We start from the raw sequence: 16,255 nt of genomic DNA, 5'->3' as shown, positions 1-16,255 counted from the left end.
CAATCGCTTTGAGGTTGTTGATCTTCCCATGGCTTGAACAATTGTCAATTATGAAACGCACTTGCCGGTTCTTTGCGTCAAACAGTCTGTCCAGAAGGCGCACATAGTCTTAAAAAATAGCAGCAGTCATCCATGCTCCTTGTTACTTCTGTAGATGCATTCTTTGGGAATTGTTGCATTTGGGAAGCACCGCAGTTTCTCCGCCTTCTCCAGTAACAACAAGGGAAGCATGTCCTCGCCTGTTGCATTGGCACCATACATCACCGTGACATGCTCCTTGCTGTTTTCCTCCGGATGAGGATCCGCCAACAGAAGTGAACATGTGATTTGGTAGCATCTTGTAGAAAAATGCTGCCTCATCTAGGTTGTAGATGTCTTCGTCTCCATACTTTTCAAGTAGAGCTTGGAGCCGATGCTGGTGCCATACATTTATAGTGTCAAGGTTCATGGCTGTGCTTTCGCCAACAATCGACTTCGAGGTCACGGCGTGTTGTTTCTTGAACTGCTCAAGCCAGCCATTGCTGCACTTGAAATCTTTATGGCGCATTTGGGGGGTGAGAGCTTTGGCTTTTGCATTAAGTGCAGGTCCATGTATGGGGAGATTTGCACTCCTAGCATTCTTCAGCCACTGTAGAAATGCATCTTCCACTTTGGGGTATTTGGAATTGCAAGTCCTCTTTCTCTTCGCCGAGAAGCTCTTTTCAAAGCCATCCAGCATAGCTTCCTTGTTTTTCAATAGAGTTGATAAAGTAGACGGTGGTATGCCAAATTTCTTCGCGATGCGAGTTTTCTGCCAGCTGCCTTTTTCCACTTTTATCAGCAGAACTTTCTGCTCCAAAGTCACATTTTCGCCCAGAGACTGACAGAGCCATTTATCACTGTAAACCACAAAAGCACATGCGAGACACGCCTAACGAAGCACTCCGAATAGCGCACAATCACAAGACTACGAGACTATCGCAAGACACTGGAAAGCACCACAAACGCCATAGCTCGAGTCTGAGGTTGTGTTTGTTGTGCTCAAAAAAACAATTAGCCGCTCATTGTGGGTATGGAGTGTGATCGTGAAAAGTGAACGGTTTTGCAGTAGGGGCTTTGCATGATGACTGGGCAATTTTTCCCGAGGTGTGGAGCCTTTGAAGTTTGCAAAACGAGAGTTCTTTGGCACACCATTGTTGCCGACACTGTGCTAATTCTACAGTTCAAGTGTCGGTGTTTGTGCACCGTCCCATCCGCGCCATTAACAAATGTCTAAGAACAAATTCGGTGACCCTACCATGTGTTTAGACCATTTGTCTAAAGTTGGATTGCGCAAATCGAGCACGACCGGCTCAAGAAAATTGCTGGGGAAACACCAGCTTGCGTTGACCCGCCATGTTGACAGCCTGACTCGCCACTGGTGGCACTAGAATTTTTCGTGTTTTTCACAAGTTATCGGACAACTTGCACTACCAAAAGTGCAACGAAGCTAGGGGCGGTGTTTTATTGCGAAGCACGGCAATTATGGTGAGTGGTGAGCAAATTTCTAGACCGGCTTTCCCAAAGTCATCTTCCCGATTTGTTAATGTAGCTCCTTGCGTCAAACATGGCACTTATAATTGGAGGGACACTACTTCCTTTGTGCTTTTAAGCAAGTTTCAGTGCCAGCTCGTCAAGCATAAAATGCTATGGCACAAATCTGCCCGTGGTATTTTGGTCACTTTTCGGCATCCAAGAGACTGCGGTTTTCTGGCATTGCAAAGCATCAGGAAAACCTTATTTTCGTGTGGATTCTATCATGGCGACACCAGTGATGCGATTGCAACCGAGATTAATGGTTCGGGCGCGCTGCACCATAGAATTTGACAGCTTCCGTTCGCTCCACAGTAAACAGCTGGGAGTACTCGGCACTTGTTTGGTACCCGTCACTAGGCGGTCATCGGTCGTGGATTTGGTAGTTTGTGGCCTGTTCTGCGCCTGCATGAGACTAATTCGTCGGCGGTATTAATTTGACACTGCATGTGCAAAAGGGTTGCCACCGCTCGCCACTTCACTCTAAACAGGTCAAGTTCTTCAGGCAATTCGAGTAATGCGGCTTAATATGCTGCTGCACGCATTTGGGTTGGGACCGGAAAAAATTTCGAATAAAGCGATATTTTGAGTAAAGTGATTTCGTTATAACAAGGGATTACTGTACATTTCAGCGCGTCATGAACACCATACTGCACCCGCTGAGAGACCAAGCCTGCATTGTTTACTTGAACGACATTCTAGTGGTCGGAGAAACCGAAGAAGAACATCTGTGAAATCTTGAAAAAGTACTAAAGCGGTTACATGGCGCTGGGTTCCGGTTCAACCATGAGAAATGTCAGTTTGGGTTGACGACTATGTATATCTTATCCAGGATATACCATTCTCCAGAACGCCGTATAGCTCCTTCCTGAAAGGATAAAAGCTGTATCCAACTATCTAATGCCAACCTGTATTAAGCAGCTGCAGGCATTTTTTATGAATTGCACCATACTTGTGCAAGTTTGTCCCCAACTTAACATCACCTGCAGCTCAACTCACAGAGCTGTTTAAAAAAGGAGCCCATTTTGAATGGGGAGAGCTGCAGGACAATGCATCCCGAATACTCAAGAAGCGGCTGATGCATAGCCTTGTTCTGTGCCACTTCAATGAAGGTTGTGTCACAGAAGTCCACGCCAATGCAAGACAGGTTGGTTCAAGCCAGTTTTGATTCAGTGTGACCCGGATGGATGTGAGCATGTTGTCGCCTACACCAGATGCAAACTCTCAGACGTGGAGCGCCATTACCATTTCAACGAACTGGAATGCCTATCTGTTGTCTGGAGCGTCAAGAAGCTCCGACACTATACTTAGTTGGATGCAAATTCACGGTTGTGATGGATAATGCCGCTCTCGCATGTATGTCTACAAAGCAACACCTTAAGCACAAGTTTGTATGCTGGATTATTTGACTACAAGATTATAATTACAATGTTAGACACCATGCTGGAGTAATAAACAAGGCTGCAGATGCTCTATCAAGAAACCCAAATGATGAAGGCTTCCCGCAAAGCCAAGAACGCTGGAGCATGTTCTCCCAGCAACAAGATTTAAATGCCCAACGCATCAACAGAAATTTGCTGCCCATAAAGAAAGACTGAGGAAGCAGTAAAAAATGGATGCAATCTGAAATTAGTGAGAAGGAAACTTGGCATCGGACAAAAGAAGATGTATGCACTGAAAGATAAGCAGGGTAATATCATCAGCTATCTCGAAGATATTGTAAAAGCAGCAGAAGAATTCTATAGTGACCTGTACAGTACCCAAAGCAGCCACAATACCTCCATTCAAAATAAGGAATGAACAGGTTACAGGCGCTCCTTCTATAATTAGCGATGAAGTTAGAAGGGCCTTGCAAGACATGAAATGGGGAAAAGTGGCAGGAGAAAGTGGATTACCCGTCGATTTATTCAAAGATGGAGGAGACACAATGCTTGAAAAACTAGCAGCCCTTATACGAACTGTCTATGGACTTCAAGGGTCCCAGAGAACTGGAAGAATGCCAACATTATACTAATCCATAAAAAGGGAGACGTTAAAGAATTGAAAAATTATAGGCCCATTAGCTTACTTTCATTATTATATAAAATATTCACCAAGATAATCTCCAACAGAATACAGGCAACATTGGAGCAAGGGAACAGGCAGGTTTCAGGAAGGGATACTTTACAATGGATCACATCAATGTCATCAATCAGGTAATCGAGAAATCCACAGAGTACAATCAGCCTCTCTATATAGCTTTCATAGATTACGAAAAGGCATTTGATTCAGTAGAGATACCAGCAGTCATACTGGCATTACATAATCTAGAAGTACAGGACGCTTACGTAAATACCTTGGAAAGTATCTACAGAGGTTCCACAGCTACCTTAATTCTCCACAAGAAAAGTAGGAAAATACCTATAAAGAAATGAGTCAGACAAGGAGACACAATCTCTCCAATGCTATTCACTGCGTGCTTAGAAGAAGTATTCAAGAAAACAACAAAAAGACACTACTTCAGATTAACACACATGCTGTGAAGATACTGAAATTTGCATTCTAACAGAGACAAAAGTCTCTGTTAGAATGTGAATTTCAGTATCTTCACAGCACATGCGTTAATCTGAAGTAGTGTCTTTTGTTGTTTTCTTTTTTGGCTTCCCTACCTCTGTTCGCTAGATTTCTAGATTTGTAGCCCACAAGATAACAAGGGCTATCCATGGTGCTAGCGAAAGGAAAGTTCAAGACCAACACTGACTGTGCATCTCCCATCAACATGGAGAAGCTGTAACACAAGCTATGTGCCGGAAGTACTTAAGTGTGTGTTTGTGTATATATATATATATATATATATTGCTGTGTATTCTCTTTCTGTTACTTCTTTTATAAAAACAAATTATCGATGATGCGACCTGGGTAGCCATTCGGATAGGCCAATTGACATCAGTTGGGCAAGCTAACTACATCAATTAGGAGGGGGCGGCTGAAAGTTCAGGGGAGCGGTGCCACTGTGATTGGTAGGGATGCCCATTTCTGAAACCCTATAATAAATCAAATGCTTTTCGCTGAGCGCTTAAATGCGTCACTTAATGACCAGGAGGATCTTACCTAATGAGTCAGTATGTTTGTACAAAATCATTTCAGGGTCCCTTGAAGGACAATAATTATCCTACATGATAAAGTCAATTGCCGAAAAAGTTTTCAGAGGCTGAAGTAACAAAAGAAAGCAGCTACAAAGGATGGTGAGCATAAGAAGGTAGCCGTGATACCTTATATACATAAAATTTCACATGGCCTCAAAAAGGTTGGCGAGAGGCATGGTTAAAAGTTTTTTTTTTCAGCTCCTTTAAAGATGAAAAGCCTATTTAAAAAAAGTAAACAACACGACAGAAATCAGCCGAAAGCAAAAGCACAAAAGACTGGACATATAGTGTATCACTGTGTTTATCGTCTACACAAGGTATATGACCCGTCTTCTACGCTGTTTGATTCCCATGACATATTAGGTTTGTGAATAAAACATTGTTTATAAGTGTTCCTGCATGGTGTGCACATGTTCAGAGAGATACTAGTGAACTAGCTGCAATAGTCAACAAACACACCACAAACACCCTTAAGCAAAATGCACTCGCGCATGGAGGCTTCCGGAGTGGAATTAACGGAACTTGTATTCTTCTGTTGCTTCCAAGAAACCTATGAAAGTGTTTATGCACAAATTATTTAAACTGAATTCGCTGAAACGCTCTCTGTATAGAGCATTAAAGGGGCCCATGGGACAGGGCTATTAGTAAATTCCACGCACTTGACCAATCCTGGTCTTGACTGACTTACATCACTGTGTGGTCTTTTTTGCTTACCCCCTCCATTGCATAAAGGTGTGCGTGCCATCTTCTGCGGCCACTACCATCGTAATGCTGGCGGCTTCTACAAGGACATGGAGTTGGTTGTGACCTCCGCCATTGGAGCACAGCTCGGCAATGATGGGCACGGACTTCGTGTTGTGAAAGTTGGCGAAGACAAGATTGAGCACCACTACTACATGTTGGACGACATCCCAAGAACGGTCAGTCTACATTGACCCACACCTTCGGCCGTAGGTCATGGACTTTATGTGGTAGGCTTTTTGGAAGCAGCAATGCTGGTCATGCGAACTTTTGTGCACATGGCAAACTATAGGCCTGCTTGAACAAATGCAGCAGGCTATCAAGAAGTGTCCCCTTCCAATGTGTGTAAGTGTGACTTGCTAGGATCGATGAGGACTTGCTTATCAAGGAGTAATATTGTTATTCTATTATCTACTGATCCATCAGTGTGCAAGCTTAGTAGACTTGCTGACATTAATGTTGTTGCAGATGGAAGGTTTATGAACCCAGATCAGACAATGTTTTGCCTAATAGTATCAGTCAGATTAAACAATCAAATACAGAGGTTAATTTAATGTTTTACTATGTGGAGGGTGGCCAGTTAGTGGCTTTTGTGCGAGGAAAATAAAAATCCGAGCAAAAGAAATTTTTACTTACAAGGAAAAGAAAAAAATCTTTATAGTAGGAACAGTAGGAACATAGAGCAAAAGGATGATGCCTGTCACATGACTTAATGCCATGGTCAGATAGCTACTTAGTCCTTTTAGCCAAGTGCTGTGAAGTCTTGGCTGACTTGGTGCACTTGGCAACCTTTTGGAGGCGGTAATGTTTTCTTGCCAGTGATAATAGAGCGAACAGTAACATTTATCAAAAGATTTAGACTGGCTTAGAATGTTGAAGGATGTCAAAGCCTGACTATGGTGTGACAGATGTCATTAATGTTCAAACCCCAAAGAAGGTCTGCGTATCAATTGAAATGTATTGACAGTTCCTGCTCGCAATTGTGTTTTAGGAGTTTGTGCTCCAGTTAATCTAACTTGACTTGGAAAACAGCTTTTCATAACTTGTTGCCCACGGGCATTAGGTTGAAGTTGTGTATGCATCTGGATTTGCTCAATTTGCATCACGGTGTAAGAATAGGCTAGGTGGCTGAACGAAGACCGTCCAGGTGGAAAAAACTTGTGCATGTATCGCGTCTCCCTCTGCAGATGGCATCACAGACACAAGGACCTTGGTTTTGAACCAGAGAAGCAGGGCGAGAGTCATTACGGATGTGAAAAGCATCAATAAAACGTTCGAATTCGCTTCTTACGTTAAACTAGATGCGTATGTTATTCCAGCTTGAGCTGGAAACTTGTTTGCGATGAACTAAGCATGCGTTTCACGAGATTAAGCGTGCTCCGAGAGCTATGTAGTGCACACGCTCATCCATGCCGGTATAGGAGCATGGCATGATGAGTCCAGCGCAACGGTAGTCAGCAATACTGATCAGGCTCCTTGACGCTGCAGTGAACTGTGTCAAATATTAGTGGCTACGATACCTAACCCACCAAGCTTACCATGATGAGATGCCAAAACCTCCGCGCGAAAACTAATTTTACGTGTACTGTAATCTATATAAGCTCGCAGTTAAATTGTAGTGCGCTGCAAAACAACTTTCCAATGTGGCTATTCGAAGGCCGCATATTTTAATAACCGAAGTTGAATGTTCTGGTAGAGGTGGTTGTGATGTTAGTGTACAGGACCAGTGCTCCGGTGCACTCGGCAACGCTTGAAACGAGCTTCCATTAACGCCACCAGTGTCATTGCTACATGGGGCTTCTTGCTCGTTACAATCTTTTGATGCAGCGGATCGTCTTTTCGACTGCGACCACGGTTGTCTTTCCGCCGGGCGCTTCCTTGTTTTCACTGTTTTCGATAGGTAAGCCAGGCAGTCGGGAAATCTTGTGGGAACAGCATCGCTCGCCAGTGATGCCTTTCACAGAGCACTCACCAAGACGTGTTCTTCATAGTGCGCTGTCCAGGTCTTGGGCACAAGATGAGGCTCGAAGTGCCTTTCGCAGACATGATCATTCGGCTGAAGGACTCGATCCTTCCTTGGGATAGCTCGATGCCAAAGGTTCAAGCGTTCTTCGTTTTTCGGTGGAGAAAAGAGACAATTTCTCTGTACAGCCTTTGTAACCTGTTCTGCAGCGGGGAACAAAACATTTCCTGCCCATCACACTCACATGTTCACGCCTGACGCCAGAAAAAGAAACGCCGAGCCGCGTTGAGGTAGGAGCGAGTGGTGCTAACATAGCCAACATAAGCCCGTGACCTCATCACGCCTTCTGTCGGAGAGTGACCAAAACAAGCACCAGTGTTGGGACACTGCCGCTCCATGTTTAGCGGCCGCCGTTCGCACACCTAGCCTATTCTTACACCATGATTTGCATCCTTTAGCGCTTTATTTTTCTTGTTCCTTCTGTGTGTTATTTTGTGTATAATTAAAGCAGCTCTGCATTTTTGTCAGTAAATAGGTTTTTTGAATGCAGTCTTGTCACACGACTTGCTTCTTTCGAACACTTGTTTAATGACTGGTGTGAACCTCTGTCATGTTTGCATTTGCATCTTTGAGCAATGAAATGATAACTTGACTTAGTGAATTTGATCTGCTGCCTTTATCGTGCGTATTACTATTTGCTAGATAGCGCATATTTTATTTTGTGTGGGTGTTTGTGTGGCTTCTCAGAGGGTCGTACTGGTTTACCAGTATTTTGCTGGCACTCTCCGAGTTGGTTTGAATGAATTCCTGCTGTGAACAGATAAATGCATAGAATATTCGCAGTGCATGTATCTGGATTTGCTTATTTTTTGTTTTATTTGTTTCAATTTTTTCTTTCTTGTTACTTTAAAGGGGTGGAGACATCAACATTTTCGTTCATGAGTTTGTTGATTCAAACGTTGCGTCATGCTTCAGGGAGCACGATACACACAGCGGGATTCATATATATCCGATAAATAATTTAATAATAGCATTATTATACCGAGCGATTTCGGTTTCGGTTTCTGGGCTCCGGGGGATGCTATGACGTCACAGAGGAGGAAACGCAACATGGCTTGGTCACGTTGGCCACAAAAAGTAGTGACGTAAAACTATGCTGCGTCGTCTGCTCGCGCAAACGCGTGCTCTGCCAGCAGAGGTCAACAACTGGCGATTCGAAGTGCATGTCGCGATTATTATAATTATTGCGAAGAGCGACAACAACGGTAAGAAAGTATTGCGGCTTGTGAGCGTCGGTGATTCATTCCGAAGTGCCGTAAGCTTTAGCTTTTAAGTGAGCCGGAAAAGGCCTAGCGACGATATTGGCGGCGCCGAACGATCAGAGGCGGTGAAGCTGCCGTCGGTGCCAGAGTGACCACTCCTCGGTCGCTGATTGGCCGCTTCGCCGTACGGCTGCCGCACAAATGGGTCCCGGGCCCGTCCTCTCTACGGCAAGGAAATCTCGCCGTTCGCGAGCGAAACCGCCGTCGCAAGGGGGGCCCGCGAACGGCAAACGGCGTGCGGCGAGTTTTACGTGCCGGTAACGTGGACGGGCCCTCACACTGAGAAAGGCCAAGCGAACGAGAGACCGCTCCGAGCTGCCGAACTATGCGGCTATGCGAGGAGAGAAGCGGACAACACGAACACCGCATATCCTGGTCCCTTTCGGAGTCGGCCAGCTAGTGTTACACTCAAACGTGTAAAGGCCCGTCTGCACGGCAACTCGCCGCATGCAGTTTGCCGTTCGCGGGCCGCCGTGCGGCGTTCGTGTTGTCCACTTCTCTCCTCTCGCGTCCGTGTCTGCACGCCTTACCCCTTCTTAGCATTAAGAAAGGATTTCTATATGCCTGTAGCTCGGTCATAGTGGAGGCTATGCTCGGTCGCTCGGCTCAGCATTTCATCGCTACTCATGATACGTCACGTTTTTGTGCTAGTGTGCTATAACGTGGATATTTTCGTTCCTCCTCTGTGACGTAGTAACTGCCGCGCTAGCGATGGGTCTCGACTACGAGAAGGAGTTTTTAATGACTTTTCGGAGCTGAATTAAAATTATTTTGAAATGTTTGCAGCGTCCAATACCTCGTTCTGGGTGTCCTTGCACACGGAAGCAGCCTACAACATGCTTTTTATAGCCTCAAAATTTGGTGTCCCAACCCCTTTAATGTTTAACTTTTACACCACGAAGATGTCGGAATTGTCCTATTCTTTTGGTAATGTAAATATATGTTTCTGAATCGCAGTATTTTTCAGACTGTGTGTGTCTTGTGAACTCCAAGCTGTCACTTAGTTGGGTGCAGTTGAGCTTGCTGAATGACTGCGTTAATGTATGGGCTGCACTCCAGCTCAATGGCTTGAGTATAAACATCTGAGTGCCACGTAATCGTACTGAATTGCTAGTAAATACTATTAGGTTAGCATCACTCATTAAGGAAGGACACTGGTGTTGATGCCATTTCATTTCCTTTGTTCTTTATTAATAATGATACTTCAAATTTGTGTTATATTTCTTGCACTGATTTCATATGTTTAATTAACTATGCTGTGCCCAGTGGCGTAGCAACAGGGGGGGCCGGGGGGCTGTGGGCCCCGGGTGCAAGGGGCCAGTGGGGGGGGTGGGGGTGTCATTTACGCCTGAATGCACCCCTCTTTCCGCCGGCTTGACTGGGCGCAAATTGCAAAGAATGCACCGGTATCCAGTAGCCCGAGCTCAGGCACCCGATGCGTTGCGCCGTAGAATTTTCGACTGCAGCTCTATCAACACCCCACGAAATAATTGCACGAATGTGCGGGCTAACAAATTTAATTCGCGAAATGGTCGCTAAACTACTCGCCTTAGCGGAATGTTTCATGTGGGGTGCGCTCGTGCTGTGCGTTCATGCTGGGAGCAGGAGTCGCGAAACATACAGTGAGGCGTTGGGGCTCTTGGGTCCTTCTTCCGTTCAGAACGCGCAGCGAAGACGAACAAAGACAGCAGCAAGAGGGCGTTCAACCAGCGCGCCTGGCGCTCACGTTTACGGCAAAGCATTCATTGAGAGCGACGTTGCATAAATGGGGCCATGAAAAGTCGCGAATGGGATTCTCTGGATCGTCTTCAGACTCGGTTCGGCCGAAGAGTTTGGCGGCGTATGACTCGACAGGCTGTAGTCGCGGGCCTGCCGTGATGTCCGGCTTGCTTTTACTTCCCCTCTCCCACTCACTCCGAAAAGCCGCTGCGAAACCTGCCGTTATGTTTCACGCTTTCCTTCTTACCCTCGAAAGTTTCAGAAAACTGTTGTTGTTGTGCGACTTCATGTCACAAGTACAGTGTCTGTATCAGCTGCACAGAATTTTATAAAAAAAAAGAAAGGTGAATTTTGTAAGGATACTTCCCGATCGAGATTCTATGAAGTTATGTCTTTTTGTGATTGCTAGGAATTCGGTGGCGCGAAAAGTATGGCAGATAAGTAATAACCATATCCTTAATAATCCCGTAATTAGTACTTATAGAGAAAGCACTTCAATTCGAGAATTGAGGACTCAAAGTCACATTATTAACTTAACAAAAACTTCCTAAACAAAATCATTTTGGGTGCTACAACCTACAGTACTTTGGCACTGTGGGCGGCGCTCAGTATGAAACCCTATCCTCGCCTTCCTCAACTACATCAGGGGGGGGGGAGGGGGGTGACAGAAGACCTATGGGCCCCGGGTGCCAGACGACCTAGCTACGCCACTGGGTGTGCCTCAACTATTTCCTAAGATAATTAACATTTCACTTACATTGTTTCACCCCCCCCCCCCAAGAAAAAAAAATATGGCACCGCAAAAAGTTTTGAGGCATGGTTAGTAGCCCAATAACTAAGGAATGACATTTTCTTATTCTATGCAGTAAAGAATTAAATCTTCGAAACAGAGTTTTTATCTGACCGTTATTAGTTATGGCATCTATGTGGAAAATGGGGCAAAATGAATTAATTTGTGATATGGAAACAAAAATATCTGCTTCCACTGTTTCATTCTTTACTCTTTAGGCTATCTAACCATGCCTTAAAATTATTTTTGTTGATGCAATTTTTTAGGCCTCAACAATGGAAGTGAAATATTAATTATCTTAGAAACTAATTGGCCTACACCAAAAGTAATGACATTTAAAATCAGTGCAACATACTTAACAGTAATGTGAAAGTATGAATATCGATAAAAAAAACTAAGGAAATGTTTTCCATACCAGTGTTGCTTAAAGGAGTACTGACATAACATTTTCATCTTCTCATCTTTTTTTTGTGTGTTAAGTGAAGGGCCAAACCCTCTTAAACGTCAGAAAAATACTGGTAGGTATCTCAGCACTATGTATAATGTGCTGCAATACTTGTTTCGGTTTTGGTACCCAGGATACACCATGATGTCACAATATACTGGCTCCGTATTTTTTTACGAGAGACTTCTTCTTCAATAAAGTGTTAATCATTCATTCATGAGCAGCACCATCATGAGCCTTACTGCTACATGACATCAGCAAATTTTGCTTTGCGTCATGACATCATAATAATGTGATCCTTCTATGTGCAAGAAACATGTGTTATTGTTTCTACAACTTCAAAAATGTGTGTCAGTACTCATTTAAGGTACTAGGGGAGGGCACGAGAGCACAAGATGCCTGGCCGCCACATTGCCTGTAGTGAACACAGCGTGTGCTTAGAATGTGGGAGGTGTAAGTGGCATCAGCCATAACAATATGGTGTGTGCATTGATCACATTTAGCAAAGCGATTCATGCATTGCAAGTCTTGTAGTAGTGTCCCGCTGATGGAATCCCTTTTGTTTAGTATTTATTTGGGCAGAGCTTCTGAAACCTTCCCTAGAAGAAAGTATGGTGCTAGAGCCTATGCAGGTTTCCACAGCAGGGTTTTTTCATCCACTAAGGGAATGGTGGGGACCATGAAAATCGACTGCGCTCTGCCTGTTGAAGGTAGTTACTATAGCCACAGAAGTGCTCACTTTTGGTGACAAAAATGATGCGATACATTAAGTAAAATCAATCTGTATTCCTGGGAAAGACTTGCCACTACAGATGTAGTGTACATTTTGAACCACTGCAAAGTTGTCCCCCATGGTGGCTCAGGCCTGCTGAGCACAAGGCCACAGGTTCGATTCGTGGCCACATTGTGATGGGTGACGTAATAGTTCTGTGGAAACCCGCCGGGTGGAGAGAAGTAATTAATAAAGGAAAAATGAGACATCCACTCAATTGTAACAATTGCTACAAAGGAAACCCATACGGGTTCCTCAAAAGAAAAGGCTTGCAGTTGAAGAAAAACTTGTCCTTAGAAATTACGTCATGGAAAATCCTAAAAAGTTTTGGAACATTATGGGTGGATCTAATAATAACCCAATAACGTTGAACAATAGTGAGCTTTTCTTTCGAGGAACCCATATGGGTTTCCTTTGTAGAAATTGCTACGATTGAGTGGATGTCTCAATATCCCTTTATTAATTGTGATGGGTGCACAATGCTCATTAAAGAACCTCAGGTTATGGAAATTTATCTGGAGCCCCCATGTGGTGCCCCCCCACTATGCAGCTTTGAGATGTCCCACAATTTAAATTTTCTAGAAAACATCTTACTTAATAAAATTTGACCATCTGCTCAAGTCACTACAAACGGCAGGTTACCACACAGTTATGAACATAATGAAATTTTAGGGGTGACGAATTTATACGGCCAAAGTAGATGTAAAATTCGTCGCAACATTGCAACTTGAAAGCTATGAAGCTACCAGCAAAGTGGTATTGTAGTGAGCGGTATGAATCTGTCACGCAGCATGCGAATAAACAAATGTAAGGCTGATGTGTGTGCTTCCATTTATTCCCACAGCTGCTGCGCCACCGTTTGTTCCTCTGCTAAGTTTACGAGAAGTTTTGTTTATTGCTTCCCTAGTGTGTATTGGTTTGGTAACGTGAGCAATGCATCGCCGAGGAGTGACTTGTTTTGAATGATGTTGACATGTGTTTAGACGCGTGCTATCACACGTTTGTAACGTGTGTTACACCTGTTTTGTTGCAGCCAGTACTCTATATTTATTCTGTAAGTGCACTTCTGGTTTTTTCTGTCGAGCCTCGTTGCAGTGGCACATTACTGTCATAGGGTGCCATACTGGACAGTGTCAAATTTCGGCATGTTGGCAGTTTAAGCCAATCACAAAGCTTCCCTTTCAGCCAATCGGAGCTGACAAGATGGCAAATTTGACACTATGGCGGGATGTGATGGTGTCCAGAATAGCACCTGCAATTAGCTAAGCTGCATCAAGGCAATACAACACAATACAATATTGGGTAATTTTTGCTGTGTTGTTATTTTTGTGCTGTTTAGCTAACTAAGAAGTCAAGCTCGCCCAAGTTTTAATTCTAAAGAGCTGGCTTAGTAAGAACCGTCAATGACATACACTGTTCCTAGTTGCATCCTTTAATAAACAGTAGTAAAATTGGGTTGCAAAGGACTCCTTCATTGTTATCCCTTGGGGCACGTATACAGTGCCACAGGTGCTTAGGTACAGATGCAAAAACATGCATTGTCAGCGTTGGCATGTTCTTTAAATATCAGCTACCAAGTTTTCTAATAAAGTTTGTTGTTATTGGAGCAGCTTCTGTTTTCCTGAACTGATGGACTTGTCAGTGTTGTTCTCAATGGGTAGCTTAGTTGCCTCTGAATAACCAAACTATAGTTCTGCAGCAATCCATGCAGGGGTAGATTCAGAAAAGAGCTCACCATCCACCTAAGTTTTGTTGTCCACCTAGAGCACAATCCTTTGTAAGTTGTCTATGTGTCACTGGTAACGATATTCAGCTGTGCAGTATAGAGTCAATGTGTATAGTTTTACCAGCAGTCATCTAAACATTTGATTTACCATATGTTCGCGATTATAACCCACCCCCCTCTATTTTCGCGAAACAGTTAGGAAAAAAGTTTGCATGCGAATCTAAGCACCCCCCTATTTGTCAGGAAGAGCGCGTAGCCAAGGCCGCCAAACGCGCTTGCTCACTCTGGAATCATTGCTCGGCGGACCTGCAGGCACGCGGTCAATGCTTCTGTTGGACACGTTTCGCAGCCATCTGACCCCGGAGGTAAAGACAAAGCTTTGTAACATCAATGGCGACGTGGTTGTGATTCCGGGAGGCATGACGCCAGTGCTGCAACCCCTCGACATTTCACTCTACAAGCCCTTCAAAGCCAACCTCCGACAGGAGTACGAAGAGTGGGTGCGAAACCATGACCGGAAGAAGACGCCGATGGGAAAGCTGCAGAAAGTGTCGCCATCAACCATCGCAAAGTGGATTTCGGACGCGTGAAAGAGGGTCCAAGTGGACGTTGTGGTCAAATCATTTAAGAAGTGCTCGATGACAAACAACTTCGACGGAACGGAAGACGAACTGCTGTGGGATACCGAGAGCAGCGGTTCAAGCGGTGCGACGAACTCGAGTGGCAGAGATAGTGACTGAGAATTCTACACAAGCGGTGGGTTCACTGTCTGCACCGATTTTTCTTTTGAATGTTTGCAAAATAAAATGTTATTTCTCCCACCCATCTCGTCATGATGTCGCAGCGAAAAGGGAGGGGGGGTCATTGTAGATTTTTCGAATCTAAGCACCCTCCTCACTTTGGGCATCGCGATCGTGAAAAAAAGGGGTTGCTTAGAATCGAGTAAATACGGTAATGATTTGGAAGTGAAGGAGAGGTTTTGGCATGTACAGTACAATGGCCAATTTCCCACCATTACACGATGCAGACAGAACATTTATAAGTAAGCTGTTGTGCTGGGATGGTGGCCAGGCACTGTTACCATCCGCATAACGATAGTTCAAATGCTATACAATATCGCGTTTATGTGAGCTGCCACCAAGGGTAAACAATTAATAAAGTTGCAGCCTCTCCCGAAAGGCCAAGCCCTACAAGAGTGCGAAGTTGGGATAGCTACATTCCGAAAAAAAGGTGCAGCTACATGACCACAGAAAGATGAAACGGCGGCTGCGTTTCATCTTCCTGTGGTCCTGTAGTTAGAGTTTTTTTTTTTTTTCGGAGCATTTACAGCTATAGCAACCTATTACACGAACCGTAGCTCGTAGCCTTATGGGCACTATAAATTGCATTCAAAAATTGCATTCACTGCCAAATAAACAAGCATGGTGTCACGCATTCAGTACGTCGCACGAAGAGAGTTCACTCGATGACTGCAAGCTACAGTGTTCTAGAAGGAGGTACTGCAAGCACTCGAGGCCACAACACTGGAGCGATAAGGCGCGCCTGCTTGTCCCAAAGCGAGTGTTCCGTGCTGCCGCACCTTCACCTCTTCAAATGAGCTATGCCTCCTTAACTTGGCAAATCACGCGACGTTCTTTCTGTCGCATTTTATGCCGTTAGTTCTCAGCCTGGATACTTGGAACCAGTGCGACAACATAGTCCGCACAATAGCCGCCGAGTTCATATGGAGTATCCACTTGGACAAATTCTCTGGACAGCATCAGAGAATTCGTTCCAAGTGGATGCGCCGTGTGAACTCAGTGGCTATAATTTGTAGATTAAAATATGTTGGATAAAGTAATTAATTTAAGAAGTTAATTAGCACAGTTGTGTTAATTAATTATGCAGTTGCACGTTCTGATTTCTCATAGAAGTAATGGCCACCTCGTCGAGTAGTTTAGATAAAAGATTAGAATTGTGCTATGTGCCATAGGCAATATTTAAAAAAATTGGTGCAGCTAAAAAAAACCTGTGTGTGTGTGTATCGAAACTGTTGGGCAAGTAAACCGAAGATAACCACAAATCTGTCTGTCTGTAAATAGGTGGCAAGCAGCGACTTTGG

The 16,255-nt window shown here is 44.3% G+C and overlaps 1 protein-coding gene across 1 annotated transcript in view; it reads left to right on the top strand.

The window, feature by feature from the left end:
• LOC142589537 (serine/threonine-protein phosphatase CPPED1-like) overlaps window positions 1–14,037 on the top strand; it is a 59,197-nt gene extending 45,160 nt beyond the window's left edge. The window contains exon 5 of the mRNA XM_075700964.1: window positions 5,409–14,037. Within this exon, the coding sequence (XP_075557079.1) occupies window positions 5,409–5,611 (203 nt within the window). The 3' untranslated portion in view covers window positions 5,612–14,037. The remainder of the gene's footprint in view (window positions 1–5,408) is intronic.
• Window positions 14,038–16,255: the final 2,218 nt, after the last annotated feature.

This window comes from Dermacentor variabilis, chromosome 8, assembly GCF_050947875.1.
Source record: "Dermacentor variabilis isolate Ectoservices chromosome 8, ASM5094787v1, whole genome shotgun sequence".
Lineage (NCBI taxonomy): Eukaryota > Metazoa > Arthropoda > Arachnida > Ixodida > Ixodidae > Dermacentor > Dermacentor variabilis.
This window is presented reverse-complemented; position numbering and strand designations above follow the sequence as displayed.